Source organism: Cordyceps javanica, chromosome 2 (assembly GCF_051103115.1).
Source record: "Cordyceps javanica chromosome 2, complete sequence".
NCBI lineage: Eukaryota > Fungi > Ascomycota > Sordariomycetes > Hypocreales > Cordycipitaceae > Cordyceps > Cordyceps javanica.
This window is the reverse complement of record NC_139296.1, coordinates 589,948-608,030: the sequence shown is the minus strand read 5'-3', so window position 1 is coordinate 608,030 and position 18,083 is coordinate 589,948. Positions and strand designations below refer to the sequence as shown.

At 52.1% G+C, this 18,083-nt stretch overlaps 7 protein-coding genes and 1 non-coding gene across 8 annotated transcripts; 4 read left to right on the top strand and 4 right to left on the bottom strand.

Moving 5' to 3' along the window:
• Window positions 1-598: 598 nt before the first annotated feature.
• Window positions 599-1,402, top strand: V2A60_002699 (uncharacterized protein; the record flags this gene model as incomplete). Its single annotated transcript, XM_083254045.1, has 1 exon — window positions 599-1,402. The coding sequence occupies one exon, from the start codon at window positions 599-601 to the stop codon at window positions 1,400-1,402; it is 804 nt and encodes a 267-aa protein (XP_083110171.1).
• Window positions 1,403-1,493: 91 nt separating this feature from the next.
• Window positions 1,494-2,796, bottom strand: V2A60_002698 (Gfo/Idh/MocA family protein; the record flags this gene model as incomplete). The annotated part of the gene is made up of 2 exons (XM_083254044.1): window positions 1,494-2,720; window positions 2,782-2,796. 2 exons carry the CDS (start codon window positions 2,794-2,796, stop codon window positions 1,494-1,496), a joined length of 1,242 nt encoding a protein of 413 aa, XP_083110170.1.
• A 435-nt stretch (window positions 2,797-3,231) lies between these two features.
• V2A60_002697 (uncharacterized protein) lies at window positions 3,232-4,161 on the bottom strand (the record flags this gene model as incomplete). The annotated part of the gene is made up of 5 exons (XM_083254043.1): window positions 3,232-3,357; window positions 3,415-3,711; window positions 3,774-3,830; window positions 3,882-3,982; window positions 4,050-4,161. The coding sequence occupies 5 exons, from the start codon at window positions 4,159-4,161 to the stop codon at window positions 3,232-3,234; spliced, it is 693 nt and encodes a 230-aa protein (XP_083110169.1).
• A 3,252-nt stretch (window positions 4,162-7,413) lies between these two features.
• Window positions 7,414-7,937, top strand: V2A60_002696 (uncharacterized protein; the record flags this gene model as incomplete). Its single annotated transcript, XM_083254042.1, has 3 exons — window positions 7,414-7,600; window positions 7,661-7,752; window positions 7,809-7,937. The coding sequence occupies 3 exons, from the start codon at window positions 7,414-7,416 to the stop codon at window positions 7,935-7,937; spliced, it is 408 nt and encodes a 135-aa protein (XP_083110168.1).
• Window positions 7,938-8,672: 735 nt separating this feature from the next.
• V2A60_002695 lies at window positions 8,673-8,771 on the top strand. Its single transcript has one exon. It is a non-coding gene; the product is annotated as a tRNA-Leu (tRNA).
• A 1,983-nt stretch (window positions 8,772-10,754) lies between these two features.
• Window positions 10,755-11,609, top strand: V2A60_002694 (uncharacterized protein; the record flags this gene model as incomplete). Its single annotated transcript, XM_083254041.1, has 1 exon — window positions 10,755-11,609. The coding sequence occupies one exon, from the start codon at window positions 10,755-10,757 to the stop codon at window positions 11,607-11,609; it is 855 nt and encodes a 284-aa protein (XP_083110167.1).
• A 1,463-nt stretch (window positions 11,610-13,072) lies between these two features.
• V2A60_002693 (uncharacterized protein) lies at window positions 13,073-14,013 on the bottom strand (the record flags this gene model as incomplete). The annotated part of the gene is made up of 3 exons (XM_083254040.1): window positions 13,073-13,296; window positions 13,452-13,637; window positions 13,779-14,013. 3 exons carry the CDS (start codon window positions 14,011-14,013, stop codon window positions 13,073-13,075), a joined length of 645 nt encoding a protein of 214 aa, XP_083110166.1.
• Window positions 14,014-14,621: 608 nt separating this feature from the next.
• V2A60_002692 (peptidase family M1-domain-containing protein) lies at window positions 14,622-17,559 on the bottom strand (the record flags this gene model as incomplete). The annotated part of the gene is made up of 5 exons (XM_083254039.1): window positions 14,622-15,222; window positions 15,274-16,305; window positions 16,361-16,476; window positions 16,536-17,334; window positions 17,456-17,559. 5 exons carry the CDS (start codon window positions 17,557-17,559, stop codon window positions 14,622-14,624), a joined length of 2,652 nt encoding a protein of 883 aa, XP_083110165.1.
• Window positions 17,560-18,083: the final 524 nt, after the last annotated feature.

The following is an 18,083-nucleotide window of genomic DNA, read 5'->3' as shown; positions in this document are numbered from 1 at the left end:
TGTGTTTCTGTGTTATATACGTGATGAAAAGTGCCGCCATTTCGCACTGACTTCAAATATCGTTGCGAAATCTGAGAATAGTCACTTGTTTCCCTTCCGTTGCTTCCCATTTCAAACAACCCTCCTTGTGACTGGGGGCTGGTGTCGAAGCCAGTAAGCCTCTACTTGGGTGCTGCAAACCCGTCGTATGTCGCGTCTTATTATAAGGTGTGACTTTTGTAAATGTTCGCTCTGTAAGAAGTCGAATGTTTTGCTTCTCTTCTGCAGTACGAGTCGATGCTGGAAGATCGCAACTGTATTCTCAGTCCGCAGAACTGCAGCCCCCGCATGTCAACGGCTTCTTCTCTCCAGCAAAGTTGAGCTGGCCAACGACGAGCACCAGGCAATCAATACGCGTTCCTTCTGTTTTGCCAAAATGAGGATGCAGTCATCCGGATTCAATAATGCGATGATCCGCTCTTTTCTCGTTTTGCTTTGTCATCGCCTCAACTAGTCATCGCGAGGCTGCAATCGTCTTCACCAGAAATCTAGTTGCGTTCAGTACTCGACCTCGTTTTTATATTTTTCCTGCAGTAATCGATTTTCGTCACTCTGGGCAATGGAGCCTCCCAAGAGCAATCAATTGATATTTTCTCAATGGATCGTCGCCATCCGGAAACGCGACTGGGAATACGCGGAGACTTTCCTAGCCACCGACGTCATCGTGAATGAAAACACCATGGCGCGGCGTGCCTACATCCAAAGGCTCAGAAACGCGAGATTCGAAACTGCAAGCCTCGATGTGTGCATCGCCGACGACGAGGCGGCCGTCATCGCAGCACGCTTTGTGTTGTCTCGCCCGCCGGAGCCAACCCTCGGCCAGGGCGAAGAATGGACCGAGCAGACGCTCTTCTCTCTCGTGAACGGCAAGATCTCATCTATCCAAGTGCTTGCGGGCCCAAACCAGTCTGCAGTGCCAGGATGCGCAGATCAATCGGGGGAAAAAACAGAGTCCGCAAAAGCGCTGAGGACTTCTGAGCTTCGCAAGTTCTACACACGGTACATTGACTCAATCAACACACTCACTATGCGTGGCCATTTCGACGACTTCTGTCAGGATACGGTAACACACAATTACATCAACTACAGTCGAGACGAGTATAGAGAAATGATTGAATCTAGCTTTGAAGATATCTCGGGTCTACACTTTACCATCGAGAGCCTCATTGTCAACGAGGAGGCCCAACAGGTCGCTGCACGATTGGGATTTACTGGTGTGCCCACAAAAGAATTTCGAGGAATAGCTCCTACGGGGAAACCAGTGAGGTTTGGTGAGCATGCTTTCTATCAGCTCGAGAAGGGTCGGATCAAGCAAGTATGGTCGCTGCTAGACCTGGAAGCATACAAGTCGTCGATCGCGTAGTGATCGATCAATGAGGACCAGAGTTATTCTCAGCATATACCTTACCTGAAGTACCGCTCATGACATAGCATTAAGTCCTGTGAAATTCCGCTCACTCTTTCTGTGGTGCGGATTTCCGTCTCGGCAAGCCTGCCTTAGCATAAATAGCATCGACGACAGCCATGACTGCCTTACTCTCTTCCAGGCTGAGCCACGGCTGAAATCCCTCCACCGCTTTTCCATCTCCGTTATCCACAGCCCTCACAACGCGTACAAACGCCTCCAGCTGGTAGCGATAGCTGGTCCACCACCTTTCGCCCATCTCTCCCCACACGCTGCCGCCCTTGAAACTGGCGAGTGTCTCCTTCTCGCCAGTCAACTTTCCTTGTTCGTCCTTGAGCTTGACCACTATAGAGTGGCTGAGGTGTGAGCCCACAAACGTCTCAAAGTAGATCTGGGCCTTATCAAGCTCAACCGTGCAAACAGGCACGGATTCCCACATTTTGGGAACCAAGTGCAGAAGCTTGGGCTGCCTCAAATCGCATCGAAGGGAGCATGAGACTGCCGCGGGGCTCGAATCGGAGGCTTTGATGGAAAGCTCAGTCACCATGGCTTCGTCGACCAGGGGATCCGTACCCGAGAGCCTGGGAGTGGCTTTCTGTATAGCGACAGTAGACTCTGGTGTTAGGCCAGAGAAGTACGCTGCCGCAGATACGACATAGATAAGATCCATAGATGCACCGCCCGCATATTCATACTTGAATCGTGGGTCACTTGGGGTCAGTATCCCACTGTGGAGCGTCATGCGCGAGTTCACCGACCGCACTGCGCCGTATTTTCCACTTTCAATCAACGATTTAACAGCGTGCGCAGCAGGGTGAAAGAGCCAGTGCATCGCCTCCAAGACGACTTTTCCCGTGCGGTCTGAGCAGGCTTTGAGGAGGTCAAACTCGGCGGCGTGCGTCGCCGCAGGCTTCTCCAGGAGCACATGCTTCCCGCCCTCCATGCATTTGATGGCCCACTCGACGTGGTAGCAGTTGATGAGTCCAATGTAGACAACGTCAATGTCCGGGTCTGCGGCAAGCTCCTCGTAGGAGCCATAGGCTCTGACAGATCCGCCCAGCCCGTAGCTGTCAATCTGCGCCTGCGCCTTGGCCAGCGAGCGTGCCGCGACGGCCCGCAGGACGATATCCGGGTGACTGTCAACTGGGTCGAAGAAGGCCATCCAGTTGATCGAGGCGGCGGAGAGCGCACCGGCGCGGAGGGGACGAGCAGTCTTGCGTGTCGCGGCCTTGTGCTTGGCCACGCCATGCCTCCAATTGTGAAGTCGCAGCACGAGCTTGAAAGATCGCGTTAGCGCTCCTCTCCTCTGGTGACTGTCTCGAGGAACCACAACGCACCTCGGCCAACGTCATGATTATGGATCGATCCTCTAAGTCCTGCAGTCAAGGTATTCTGGGGAAAAAATAGGGTCCTAATTGGAATCGGGCACCCCGGGCAGAAGATGCGGAGGCGTGCCAACCACCCCTGCTACGTAGCCGATATCCAAGGATGATCAGTAAGCAGCAAGGGCACATGCTACATATGTGCTGAGACACGTCTAATATTACAAAACCCTTGCTAGCGAGGCGGCAGAGATTCGATGGACACAATGGGCCAGGTTTCTTTATTTTTTCCTCCTTTTCCCGAGATACCATCTAGCACTTGAATTACCATGTAGCCTGCCTCAGATTGCAGACCAGCACTTTGAGAAGTGTACCAATTACATGCAGGACGTGGCTTATATAAGAGAGAATGTCCAAGAAAAGAAGAAAAAGATACATGAATCCAATGGGCCACGTTCAACATGCTTAACTCAGCTGCTTCAGCAAGAACTTGGCTCCCATGTTTTGCAGGCCGGCATCACCAGGGTAGGCCAAGTGCTCCATCGTAATGAGAGTGCCGTTTCCAGCAGCGGCGTCGCAGACGGAGTCGCCCTGTTAGGAGGATTAGACAGGGCATCGCGAGGGTCACTCTGTGGGAAGAATACTTACTATGTTGCAGACATCCAGCGACTTGGAAACCCAGTCTTGAGGAATACCGTTGCCTTGCTGGTAGAAGATTCCTGCGGCATCCTTGGTCTTGTCGCCTCCCTGCATGTCTACATTACAGGCAAGGCCAGGTTCGTGTCTGGTATTGCCGATGAGAAAAACGCCCTTCACTGCATCAAAGGCAGCGCCAGTAAGCTGGGGCAGAGCATCGACGACCACGGTCGCTCCCTGGGAATAACCCTCTAGAATCAGGCATTCGGATGCGTCCTGGGCGAGGATTTTGCCGACTTGGTTGATTAGCTAAATAAATTGGCTGCGTTAGCTTCTTGATCCTAACCCAACGTGACTAAAAACAATCTTACATCTTTTGTGCCTGGCGCACTTTTCTGATCCCAAGACGCGGGATAAACGACATTGTACTGGGGGGTGAAGTTAGTTGTTTGGCTGAGCTAAAAAGCCGTTGCACCTACAATCTTTCCGCCTTTGTGCTCCGCCAAAACGTTCTTGTTCATCGTCAGGAAGCCGACAGATTCGCCTTGCGGCTCAGAAGTGCCCCGCGCGTTGATTATAGCTGGTCAGATCTGTCAGCCGCCAGGAGTCCGACTTTTCGCTGGTACTCTCATCAGGTATAGCCTTACTGTAGGAGGAGCATGACGAGGTTGTGGGAGGGGGCGGCACGACACAGGCTTGGATCGCTGCAGCAGAAGCAGTCGATGCTAACGCAAGAGCGGCGGCGAGAGGAACAATCATCTTTTTCAGGGAAGGCCTGGCGGCTACAGACGACGGTTACAGAAAACTACGCACTGGCACACAGCTGGGCATCGACCCTTTTTGAACATCGAAGCCCTGCCCTGCCGAGGTTTGGTCCTCAGCCTGCGGGGTACTGTGTTTGCGCAGCTCGCAGTGAACTAGCGTACTATTGACACCTTCATGGGTGGAAGGCTAATGTAACCGCTCGGTGGTGTGGCTCTGGAGCGATCATTTGAAGTCTGCGTCTGTTTACTGATCTGCAAGTGAGTCAATTGGAGCGTTGGGGCATACAAAGCGAATGAGTCTCCTCGCAGCTCAAAACGCCCCGACGGTTACACCCCCCTCCGTACACTCTGGAAAGCAAGTCACAGAGGCAGTCAAACAGAGAATGATGAAAATATTCCAGAGGAGGCTCCGCGGAAAGGTGGCAAACAATGCACGGATCGGTCGGTTACCTTCCCCATTCATCCAGCTCCCCCCCTGCGCCCCAAGACCAGAAAATCCGGAGGAGGCTAAGACTAGCGGATGGTAGGCTGTCTTGGCTGTCCATCGAAAGCCAGGCAGTTCAAGGTCCGACCGTACGAGGCCGACGAGGTGGTTGGGTGGCCGGCTTGCTAGATTATTCAACAAGTCAGTCCTAGTAAAGATGCTGAGTGGATTGCTCTGCTCGTCAAAGGGGCCAAGTCGGCAGTGTAACCGTTTCCGGCAGACCTCTTCCTCTTGTTGGTGGAAGGAAGAGAAGGACAGCCTTTGATGAGCTCATGCATGTATGTCTTGGACAAACTCCACAGCCACGCCACCCCCTGTTCTCTCGGTCGGAACGGTGATAAGCAACCCACAGCATCTAATGTTCTGAGCGTGATGGATGCGGAGCGGAAGTTGACAACGGCGGGGAACCTTTCTACAGTGACAAAGTGACAAGCCTAGCCTTTGCTGCAGCTGCTATTACCCCTGTCGCTTGACAATTGTTCCTGAATCTGAAAACCTTGATGGATTTGTGCTGGTGGACTGTCGCTAGCCCTAACGCTAATAGGATACAAACAACACGCGGGCATCGAGGAGCAATGAAGGACCAGAATTGTTAGAGTAAATTGGCAGGAATAACACCGAGGGTCCTAATGACTGCGCAACGAGTTTCGTGTGGAGATGGTATTGGACTGGAATCTGGCCAAGAATATACCCAGAGTTAATAGCCAGTCTAGGACGACCAGCGGAGAATGGTTGATGCAGCGTGCAGGGTCAGACGAGAAGACGGTGTATTGTCCATGTAGCTACAGTAAAGGGCAAATTGAAAACACGGCATCGAGAATACGACTCAGTGATCAACTGCAAAACAAAAAAAGACCGGCTCGTATACTGCGTTCATGTTGTGCTGACAGTTTTGCTGTCCGGCGGGGATTTCCGCCTAGACCTGGGATCCATCCCGTTACACAGCCTTGTTCGCCTAGCAGAAGTAAGGAAGGCAAATCTAGAATATTGATATTGACAATGTTTAGTTTGACCATGAATGCGGGGATACATGTCATCCAGTGGGAGCGAAACACAGCCCACGCAAATCTCGCTTGAGACTTTTGCACAATAATGCAAGTTCTCATAATTCAGCTTGTTTTAGATAATGGCAGCCTTTCGGAGTAATAACGCAGAATTTCTTTGATTCCAGCAACGGCAATAGACTAGTGGTAAGACTTGATCAAAGGTTGCCGGAGGGCCCATGCTGTGAACCGTCAACGCCATGAAGGTGTACATGACAATATGCATGCCAGCTTAGGCGCAGATAGCAGTGCAGCACGTCGCCCGAGACGGAAAACGGTGCCGAGTGACGTAGGGCAGAAGTGTATTCAATATAGCGTGGCACCAAGGTCTCGGATAAACGCTGCCCGGTGAATGCCGTCAGCCTGATTTGTGCTAGGCAACATGGCAACCAACTGCCGATGAAATCGACAAAAGAGTCCATCAAGTGTGGGTACTTTTCTGGTCCGCCGATGCCGTGCAGTGTGATGGTACTGCGGGTTGACGATGGTGTTGCGCTGGTGTAAGCCAGCCTAGGCAGCTCCCGGTATTCACGGACACCGAGAACTTGATCCACCATGCAATTTAGTACATAAATCAGGCCCCTCAAGAAAAGTCTCTGAAGCCCGCCTTTGGAGCGCAGGGCAATCCGGCGCGAGGGGCTTTGATAGGCCGACTCCCTCCGTGATACGGCATGGCAATATCGCGAGTAGCCCAATTAAAAGGACTGGGGGCGATGGCGAGGCAGAACACACCGCAAAGGATGTCCCAGCCAGTGCTTCTACTGTTCAGCTTCCAGCAGGTTCAGCTAAATAGTACGGACCCGAGAACGTAGTTCCAACCTAGAGTATGGATGGATGTCTCTTATAGAACAGGCGCTTCAGTATCAGGACAGCGGTAAGATGCTCCCCGCCATCGTTAATGTCGACAGCGTACAAATCACTCCCAGCCCTGGGTGGATTTTGTGTGGTCGACCGAAACCTTGTAACTCATCTTATATTTGGCCTGCAAGTCTAACTGCGTGTGGTGGTATGCTTTCGTTTTATGCATGCTGAGGACGCGTGGGTAACACAGCTTGGGGTGCGACGGCACGACCAGCGCCTGGCTACAGGGCAGATGAAAGTTGCGTCACAGCCTAATTTCATGGTAAAATAGTATTAAAGTAGATGCTAGAGCCGATTTTCCACCATCTAGGCCAGAGGGTTAACCCAGAAGATTACGCCACTCTTGATTTTGCGGCCTGCTCATGAACGGCGAAGATGGTACCTATACTCCGTGCCCCTGCCAGGATTGAATATCGCCGAAGTACATTGCTTCGAGCTTTGATATGATACCTTTAAACTCATCATTAGTGAGATTAACTAGAAGATACCCTGAAAAAAGTATCAATAATGGAAGCGCTGAATTGACTAGGCAGCGTAGTTGATCTCTTCTCCTTCCAGGCGTTGGCTTTACAAAGCAACTCGGAAAAACAGCAGCTGAAATACTGAAAATCTTAAAAGCATCTACTGAAACATCCAAAAAATGTTTTCATTGTACTTTTTTTTTTAAAGTTATCTAGCCCTCGCACCACCAACACGCCACGACATCATCACTCACAAGTTTAATACTAAGCGCGTGGCGACCAAAAGTCTATTCTTCTTGCCTACTATATAAAAAGGCCACACATCTCAAAAAAAGAAAAATAAAAGGCACATACCCACTTACCGACAAATAACACTTGAAACGATTCCATTCGCAAAAATGTTTAGAAAGGTGACAGCTTTGGCGGTCGTCTCCTTGCTCGCGCAAGCCTTGGCCGCCGACTTCAGCAGTTTCAACTGTTTCAAGCCCGTGATCAAGGGCAGCACGGTTCCGGTTGGGGCCTGCTGCGAGAAGCTCGTTCAATACGCGCATTCCAGCGTCTGGTTCGCGTACGCCGGCAAGAACTGTAACGACGCCCCCGTGCGCCCACACGTTGCCGCATTTTCATCACTGACGATTCGCCCAGGTCTCAGATCTGCCAGCCTGTCACCGACCAAAGAAGGAGAGAATAGCTTTTTTGGCTGCCCAGCCGACCGAGTGGAGGCTTGCTGTGACGCAGTGAGTTGGAACATTACCATGACTGGAGCTGGCGGTCAACAGCTGACGATGAGTAGGCACAAGTCGAACCGGACAAGTCGACCTCGCCGACCTGCCTTCTGCCTTTGAATGGTGATGCGAGTCTCCCCAAGGCCGAGGAGACTTTTACAACCATGCTCAAGCCTCAGAATACCTCGGCCGTGTGAGGGTTTCCTCATTCGACATTGCGCAAGAAACGTCCTGAGAGAATGCGCTTCCCTGCCCATAGAGAGTGCTTCAGGAGGATTGACACGGGTTCATGCCTGGGAGGGAAGTGGTGATGACTATTTTGAAAAGAGATTTGTACCCGAAACCTGTTCTCGTGTTCGACTAGGGAACTGCACAAAATTTCCTAGCCAGCACTCAAGAATCAGGGAAGCTCTGCGGCTTCTGATGCTTATTAAGTGAATTGAAAATGATGGGATTTTAAAGTGTTGCATCGATTCTCAAGACAAAACGCAACTGGTGAAAAAGGAACGCAATGCAAACCCGGCAAGCTACTTGACCAAAAGTAGTGCAAGGCACGGCAACTTATCGTCGCAAGTGCCCGAGCTGGGGTAACTGAGAGTAATTTGGAAAATAATAACAGCAAGTAAGGGGCGCCTCCGGTATGCTGCACTAGATCTCGCTCGATTATAGCAAGTCGATTATAGGCCTCGTGATGATGTGACAAGTGTATTCGTCGCTCCCAAGCTTGTGTGTTGCCAACTGTACACAGCATCTGGTTGCGACTGTGTAATCGCATGCTTCATCGGTATTGTTGTTGCTATTGACCTAGAGCTCGCAAAGTTTGAGATTGCGGCCCTGTCAAAGTTTCAACAATGATTTGAAAGAGTCGACGAGCGAAAGGTTTTTCAAAATACCTTCTTATAAGCAAATTAGCTGGACGCTAGCGTCTTAATGCCAGGATGGCCGAGTGGTTAAGGCGGTGGTTTTAAGTTCCTTTTATACTTATCTCACCACTATCGAGAGATTCCAGGGTTCGAACCCCTGTCCTGGCAGGACCGTTCATTTTTACTCGGATTCTGTAATCTGTCTTTTTTTTTACTGATGCATTAAAATTGAACCGAAGACACCTCCCTTTTCTCTGCTGATGATTTTATCTACTTGCCACTGCGTTCTACGGGGCCGGGGCCAACTTAGTACGAGTTGTCGCGAGCCTAGCTAGCGTTTCACTAGCAAATCAGCTACAGTCCTAACAGGCACCGCAAAACAGTGTTTTGGGTGGTGTAATGCGTGATTGATGAGCTTGTCTTGGCGCAGAGATGAGATGGCGAAATATGTGTTCCCGAACACTGCTATAGCGCTGATTTTGGAGGAACAGTTGCGGCTGATCATCAACAAGTTTTGGTTGTGTCACTCCCACTGTGTACGACCACCCAGCCGCGTCATGAGATAACTGGGGAAACAAAGAAGCCATGTATAGATTGGCGGCAGTTAAAGCATTGCAGGTAGAGGCAGTGCCTGATTACAGGGAGAAGCAGTTTTGCCAACATCTTGAGGTAACACTCCCGCAGTGTTGCTTGCTGCAACGCGCCGACCCGCCCTCCTCAGCTTGTTGCAAGTATACAGCGAGTGAGTCAGGTCAATATAGTCACACGAATTGATTTTTCCAGAAACACCAAGAGTGTGCTAAACAAAGGTGGCGTGGTCACGGCACAAAATTTGGGTGACAAAGTCTGTGGCCCAGGTTGCTATCCTCACAGCTGATGCATACGCCACTCTCAGGGATGTACCATCCTTCGATATCTTCATTAATTAGTAACTTAATTTGATACTTGAGTTGCTTTGTCAAGATCCTCATCACAGCGGCGTCACGTAGTACAACGTACTGTGTGCTAAAGACTTCAAGCATAGGGCATCGCAGTCGCAACTCAATGATCAAATAGCCGAGACATTCTCCAAAAGAAAAAAGTTCCAGCCGAAAACGTTGTACAGTTTCAACACTTGGAGTATTTAGTTCCGTATGACAGCCTTATTTGCCTCGTGGTCGAACCACGCCCGTTGTGCTGGCACCACGTCTGCGACAAGCGCCAGTTGCGACCCCCAAAGTACGTTACACTCACCAACACATCCCGATGCAGTTACGCCTCTGACAAACCTTCAGTTCGAAAGAACCCTACACACGTATGGCTATGCATGCCTTGCGTGTGACTGGTCAAGGCGGACATGGCTTGCAGATCACCGGCTCCGCCTCTGTTCAGGAGAAACAGAACGCGATTTGCGCCCAGGACCCCTCTCTGATGAGTTATTCAACTCAATCTTGGAGTTTATGGAGTGATGTGGCGTCATTTAGTCGCTCTACTGCACCCCCAGGCTGTTGGTTTGGCCAAACAAGGGGGGCTACAGAACGAAAGCGAATCAGAGAATGTGCAGTAGCACAGACAAGACTTCGCGCACTCAACTAACGTGGGCAATATGACACAGGGTCAAAAGAAAATTCAGCTTCTACATTACATCACGGCGCATTGCCCCGTTGCTCGTCGTCTATAAGAACTCCAGAGGGAGCTGTCCAGAGCGAGACATGATGACCAGACACTTTTATCATACTCGCGGACGCAGAAGCAAGAAGATTGACGATGACGAGCGGACAGAACAACAATCTCGTATATCAAATTTTTTGGATGCCTGAAGCCACGCCCACAGAGGATGACAGTTCTATGGATGTGGACTGGGTATACAACGGAAACGGGAATTTCGCTTCCCCTCCGAGTGGTACGTTGAAACATGCAGCAGCTCCCGCCGGCTTTCCCAGCATACTCCTGCTCAGCAGATGGATCTCGGCAGCAGTCCGCTGCTTTCCTGACTACTCGAACATATGCTCTGGGGGGGGCTGAAGCATCCTCAGCACACGGCCGACTAACTTGACACGTCATCCAGACCACCCAAATCGACCCTTGACCGCCAGCGAAGCGTCACCATTGAATAGACGCTTTAATAGGGGCCACCGGCGGCTGTGTCAAAGGGACAAAACTATCCAGGAAATGGACGGCATCATCGCACAAGAGGACATGATTATTGAGCAAAAGAACATGATCATTAAGCAAAAGGACAAGATCGTTAAGCAAAAGAACACGATCGTTCAGCAAATGAACATGATCGTTAAGCAAAAGAACATGATCGCTCAGCAAATGAACATGATCGTTCAGCAAATGAACATGATCATTAAGCAAAAGGATATGATCATTGAGCAAAAGGACATGATCATTAAGCAAAAGGACATGATCATTGAGCAAAAGGACATGATCATTGAGCAAAAGGACATGATCATTAAGCAAAAAGACATGATCATTAAGCAAAAGGACGACGTTATCGAGGAAATGCGCAGAACGATTAGGGACTGCCGAATCGACGCCCAGTCACGCTTCGTGATTGGCCAGGAAATCAATGATCTTGGCCAGGAAGTCAATGATCTTGGCCAGGAAGTCAATAATCTTGGCCAGGAAATCAACGATCTTGGCCAGGAAATCAATCATATTGGCCGGGAAATCAATCATCTTCGCGCCACCAATCATTATGACGCCATCGTTGGTCTTCGCGATGAAGTTCGCGGTCTCACGAGCATGCGCCAAGCGCCATGTCCCGCCCCCCAGGCCCACGAGCAGCCGCACCTCGGGACATGGCCCTACACGGGCGGCTCCGTAGCGAGCCTGTACGGCGGTGATGCGGCCGCTCCTGTCGTCCGGCCGCTCCAGCACTTCCCGGCCGGTGCGTTGGTCGCCTTCGATGCCGGTTCCGACCCGATCGCGCAGAGCCTGGCGCCGGTCAACAACGAAACGTTTACGGCGCTCCCCCGACCCCCGCAAGTAATGACCCCGGAAACCGGTGCCGAGGAATGAGAACGTCGGGACGGCTAGGGCGTGACGGGACACAACGTGCCAAAGCATGGGAAGAGAGTGGCCCGAGTCTGGCCCAGCCCCCCCCCTGTGTTGCCGGACGATGGTGATCGGTTGGTCTTTCGCGCGCCGGGGCCAAGGCTTTTTTTCTCTCTTTTTCCCTTCAGGTTCCGAGGGCAGACCTGGGCTGTCCGGCGAGGCGAGAGAAGGGTGGTTGGTGGTGGCTCTCATGGGCAACAAAAGTTTGAGTGGCTCGATTGTTGAAAGGGAGGGAATGGCTCGAAGAAGTGGTGGAAGGTGAGGGTTCGAAACTATCTCGAGAGATTTCAGACGACGGACGACCCAATCATTCTTTCACGCAGGTGTGTCGCTCCTACAACTTACTTCCCAACCCCATCGTCGTCGAATTCGCACTTTGGTTATTAGCTCGGGTCGCGCTTTGTGATCTCTCTGCTCGGCCGCCTGGTACTGGCTCCCGGATTCTTTCTTTTGTTTTGATTTTCTTTCTTTGATTTTCTTTTGTCGAGACTTTCTTCATCTGTGGTAGGCCCCTCTGCATCGTGGCTTGAAGGGCACGAAATTGCTGGTCATGTGTCGGCACGCTCTGATTTGAGCTACAGCGGAGGAGACGCTATTATATATTATACTATACTGACAAAAACAACAATAGCGAAATATTTCTTTCTTTCCATCTACCATAGGCTTGCTGTAAGCAGATTGTTTCCCTGTGAGGAACTCTTTTACAATCTGTAGAAACCATCAACACGTACAAAAAGAAAAATGCTGGTGCCACAATGAATACGACGGCTCTGAAAGAGAAGAACCTCAGCTTTCCGTAGAATACGCGGGCGAAACTAGGTCCAGCCACCGGCTACTATTTACATCGGATATCGCGGGAGCGTTGCTGCCTGGCGGTTACTTGTGCAATGACCAGGGCAACGCAGCGAAACGCAAAGTCTCTTTGATGTGCCGATCTTTTCTGTGGACTTGACAAGCTGCAGCAGCATTGGCACATCTTTGGCTGGGGGGGCGTGTCCCATTTGGTCGCCGCGATGTCGTGCGCCTCAACCAAGAGCATCTTTACCCAGGCAAGCTCAGCAGAGCAGGACCAGCGTGCTCTTCTTTTCTCCCCCCTTTAAAAGGGGCATCCGAGCCTGTGACATGACAAGCTACATGTCATGTATGAACAGGCGCCCATAGAGCCCCATGCACGGATACATTCTCCGTCGCGTAGAAGCGTAGGATATCACATCGTCAAGGTATCACAGGCACACAGGTTCCCAGCCAAGACGGCAATGGTACGTGGCAGATGAGATCATGATTGAGCTCATGCAAAAAAAAAAAAACAAGTTGAACTTGGTCGCCATCACCCACCACGAAGAAGGGGCAAAAAGAATTGAAGGCCCCTACTATCCATACGCCACCAGACGCAACATTTCTACCGACTTCCACCCCGCTTCTTCTAGTCACATTTTGACGGGCCGCAGCATCGGAATCAGACAGTTGCTCGTGCGAACCTCGTCCGGCTGCTTCACATAGCCCAGGCGCTCGTACAGCGCCGTAACGTCCTTGTTCGAGTCAAGGTACAGCGGCAAGCCCATGCCGTCGGCGACGGTGTTGGCAAACTGCAGCAGCGCCATCCCGTAGCCCCGACCACGAGCCGATGAGTGCGCCATGACGATTTCCAAATCTACTCCAGGAAAACAGTCAGCCAAGTTGTCCCAATACTTTACACACTCCCTCCCTTTTTTTCTTTTGCCGTGAATACTTGGACAGAACGTCGCTTTGATCCATCTCGGGGGGGGGGGGGGGGGGGGGGGGGGATCTTGATAAAGAACAACGTACAGATGTGAGGAGTGTCTCCCATGACAGTCTTGTGCTGCGCCTTCATGCCCCCAAAGAAGGCATCCATCCTGTCCCTGCTCATGCCCGGCAGCGGCGTGCCCCAGAGGTCCTCCCAGTCGGCGTACAGTCCCGCGACGGCGTTCTTGTCCGGGGCGATGCGCAGCAGGCATGCTGCTTTTGCCGTGCCTAAGAAAAAGGAAAAGAAAACCACACGAGTTAGCCAACAATCGAAAAATGAAATAAGATTGAAAATTAAAACCCGAGCTTCCTTCACGCCTGACCATTTTCTCTCGCCTCCGTCCCCTCGCCGAGCTTGCGCGCGCTTACCAGATTCGTCGCGGATCACGCCGACGCGCGTTTGCGGGCCTGCGCGGATCGCATCGCCGGCGGCGGCGGCGGCGGCGGCGGCGTCGGCGGCGTCCCGGATGAAACCACCCCAGCCAGCGACGGCGTACGGCTCGACGAATAGCGGCTCGGGCTGGTCGGTCTCGAAGGCGTTGATATGCATGGCGCCGAGGGCAGGCGCATCGGCCGCGACGGCATTCTCCACCATGCTGACCATTGTTAGGAAGGGGAGTTGAAAAAGGAAATGGTGTCTTTTGCCTCGAGGTTGTAGAAAAACTTTTGGTAGAGAAAAATTATGATGAAATCAATGGGATGTTCAGAGAGCAAAAGAAATTGTACGGGCAGTAGTGATCTTTGGGGACAGGAAAAGGACGGACTCTTTGGCAACAGTCCAAGTGACTTCGGAACGGGGGCCGACATCCAGTTTGCCAAGGTCCGAGTTCCGAGCACGGACAAGCCGTTGCGTACCACCGACAGCACGGCCGGATGGAGACTCTGGGCAGCAAGGATACTGTTAGGCTCGTATTTGTGAGCAAAGGCCTTATTATTTCCGAACCCTTGGCCATGCATAGTGGAGTTGCTTGTTCACAAGTTTGCTCCAACGGGTCCGCTTCGGCATAAAGTGAGAGCATTACGACGTCATGCTCTCGTACAATCATTCCTACGTCTTGGCTCGGAGACGAGACCTGCAACATGTCATCACGCAAGTTGGTAATATCGTCAACATCATGCGCTATTCGTTTCTAAATACCTACACCAACAACTTTTTCACGCCAAATACACGCCTCCAGGCTAGAGTCTACTCTCTTCGTGTGTATGCTCTAGTCAGTATCCATTAGCAGCGAGCCACTCCTTGATGGCGGCAGAATCTCGCTTCTTGTACGCCGCTCTAGCACTCGACTTGTCTTTGGCCGTCTCCAGAGTGCGGTTGTAGCTGCTGGCGTCCTTGTCCTGGAAGAAGGCGGTAATATCGGCAACATCGACGTCATCGACAAAGCTGCTCAGTGTTGAACGAATGAAGCGGTCGAGGACGATGGGATTGGAGAGCTTCTCGAGGCAGGTCGTCCAGTTGTCCTTCATATACTGCCACTGTGACTGGCGACCCGATGGGTTGTTGGCAAGGTTGATTGCGAGGAAGTGCATATCTGCCGTGTTGTTGTCGCGGGGCGACGAGTTGAAGTTGAAAGGGATAATCTCATTCTTGATGATTTCGCTATCAGGGACAAATCCAAGCACGCGAGAGATGACGAGTTTGCCATCAACGGACTTGGTGTTGAACCATTCCTTCTTCAACAAGTCAACGGCGCGGGCGGTGTCGGCAACAATACCAGCTCGGAGGACGGGAGAGAGGAGTGAGGGATGGAGGGTGCTGGTCTCGGGATTCTCAGCCCACGCGTTGAATCGCTTCAGAGCCTCGGCAAGTGTCCTAAAGATGGCATTAGTTGTGGGTTCTAGCTTCCGAGTGATGTATGCTTACTCGGGGTGACGACTTGACACAGCGCTGTTCAGAATATGAGTTCGTGACTGGATCGTGAGATAGGATTCATCCTCGGCGGGATCGAAACCGAGAGCCTTGATGCGGTTCTCAATGAGTTTGATGGTGAACTTGTCGAGGCCAGACCGGATAGTCTCGTCCTGGTTGAAGACGCTCTTGACACCAGCAATGGCATCAAGCACCTGGCTCCAGACCAGGGGGTGGGTCTCGTTGGCAAATGTGCCGAGAAACTTGAGTAGGCTAGCGGTGCTGCAGTTGCCAGCAAAGGCCAGCTCGGCTGTAGATCCGATAATGGCCATCTTGTCAACGGGCTCAAGGCGGTCGAGCTGAGTACCGAGTTTGACCAGGCGAGACTCGGGATAGTTGACGCGGAAAAAGCCCGTGGCGCCCGTGTTGAACTTGTAAAAGTCATCGTCGACGTCATTGATTGTCTCCTCCTTGGCATTGAGCTCGACAGAGGAGATGCCAGCCTCACCCTTCTTGCCCTCCAGACCGAGCGGCACCCACCAAGTGGTGGTGTCGTCCTCGGGCTTTACGTCGCCGCTAGAGAGAAAACGGGCCTGCTTCACGGAAAGCTGGCCCGGCTGCTCAGAAACAGTAATGACAGGGTGGCCAATCTTGCCGATCCAGGGGCCCATGAGCTGGTCAACCTTCTTGCCCGAGGCTTCGCTGAGGTGAGCCCAGAGATCAGAGGTCTTGGCGTTTTTGTAGGCATTAGCCTTGAGATAGTTGGATACACCCTTGAGGAAGGTCTTTACGCCCAGGTGATTGGCAAGCATACGAATGCTAGAGCATCCCTTGAGGTAGCTGATGCTGTCGAAAATCTGATTGACGTCGAGAGCGTCACGGACGGGAACGTGGATGGGGTGACTGGCGCGCAGACCGTCAAGTTTGAAGGCAGTCTCCATACCCTCGTTGACAAACTGGGCCCAAACCTCCCAATCGGGGTGGATGTGATCGACGGCGTACCAGCCAACCCAGGTAGCGAAACCTTCGTTGAGCCAGAGCTCGTCCCTAGAGTGAATTAGCACTAGAGTTGAACAGCTGTTTTTGTCATCTGTCAACGTACCACCAGTCCATGGTGACAAGGTTGCCAAACCACTGGTGAGCCAGTTCGTGAGCGACGACGTAGGCAATGTCGTTCTTCAGACGAGGGGAGGACGTCTTTTCGTCGTAAAGGACGCGCTAGAATACCTGTCAGCCACCAACTTGGAACAAGCAGATCGGGTCCACACAAGACGTACAGTTGTTCTGTAGGTGACGAGACCCCAGTTTTCCATGGCGCCGTGAGTGAACTCGTGAACAGCGAGAAGGTCGGATTTAGGGAGAGGGTAGTCAATGTCGAAGATCTCGGAGAAGAAGTCAATAGTCTGAGGGGCATGCTCGAGGGCCCAGCGGCCCTGCTCCTTGAGACCACGAGTAGTGTAGACGCGAACAGGGAGCTGCTTGCCATTGTAACGACGGTCAGTGAAGGCTTCGACGTACTCAAAGTCACCGACAGCCCAAGCCAGTAGGTAGGAGCTCATGCGCGGGGAGGTCTCAAAGGAGACGATCTGCCAGCCGTCCCGGGATGGCTTGGTCTCCTTGACAGGCATGTTACTGAGGGCTACTTGGTCGACGGGCACCTCAAGCTCCAGGTCAAAGGTGGCCTTGAGGTTGGGTTCGTCAAAGCAGGGGAATGCTCTACGGGCATCGCAAGACTCGAACTGAGTGCTGAACATGTAGTGCCACTCATCGTCGAAGGGGACGGAGGCGGCGGGGGTGGTGCCTGCGACGGGTTTGTACTTGGAGCGGTAGAAACCGGCCATGTCGTTGTTGATGGTGCCCTGGAACTCGATGACGACGGTGGCCTTGCTGGAGACGGGTATCTCGTGGTCAAAGGTGATGGTGGTACGTTGGGCCTTCTCATCGTTGGAGAAGTTGGTAGATTCCCAGCCCTGGGTGGATTTTGTGTGGTCGACCGAAACCTTGGCGCGAAGCAGCTTGAGGTCGAGGGTGTTGACGACAACCTGGGTGGTGGGCTTGGTAATTTCGGACTGAATGCTGGGGGAAAGTTAGGATTGCAAAGACGTGGGCAGCCCTCTCAATACCGTCACATCATGGCGAAAGACGCATGGCCAAAGGCAAATGGCGGGGGGGAGGCAGCCGGGGTTGGTGTACTCACGTTACTGTGCCCTGATAAGTCCAGTTGTTGAACTCGATGCCCTTGATTGACAAGGCATAGTGGTTAGGCTTGACATTGTCAGGGAGAACCTCACGATCGGACATGGTTTCGGCGTATCGCGCGCGCGAAGCGGCCGAGCAAGGTCGAGGTGGTGTACTGTGTAAGCGTCTAGGAGGGGCAGGACAGAGATGTCAGCAGAAAGCTCCTCGACCACGGAGCTTGTAGGAAAGAACAGCGTCACGGACAAGACAGCAGCTGTGATGGAGGAGAGGGGAGAGAAACAAGAGAGGAAGATGTATTGAGGGGAAAAGACGTGGTGAAAGGTAGCACGAGAACAAGAGCCACATATAACGTAAAAAGTTTTGGAGAATTGCCAAGGTAGGTAGCTAATAAACGACGACGGCAAGACGGGTATCATGGGATGTGGTTTTTGGGCGGGCGGTGCGGGGCAGTTTGTGAGGTTGAGGTGGGTGGGTGGAGGGAGGGATGGAGGGGCAGCGAAATGATCCAAAAGTCAGAGAGTGGCAGGGTACCTAAGGTAGGTGACTTTTAGGTAAGTAAGGTAGGTACCTAAAGCAGGTAGGTACCTACCTTAGTAGTACTAAAATAAGTACCTATCTGTGCTCTG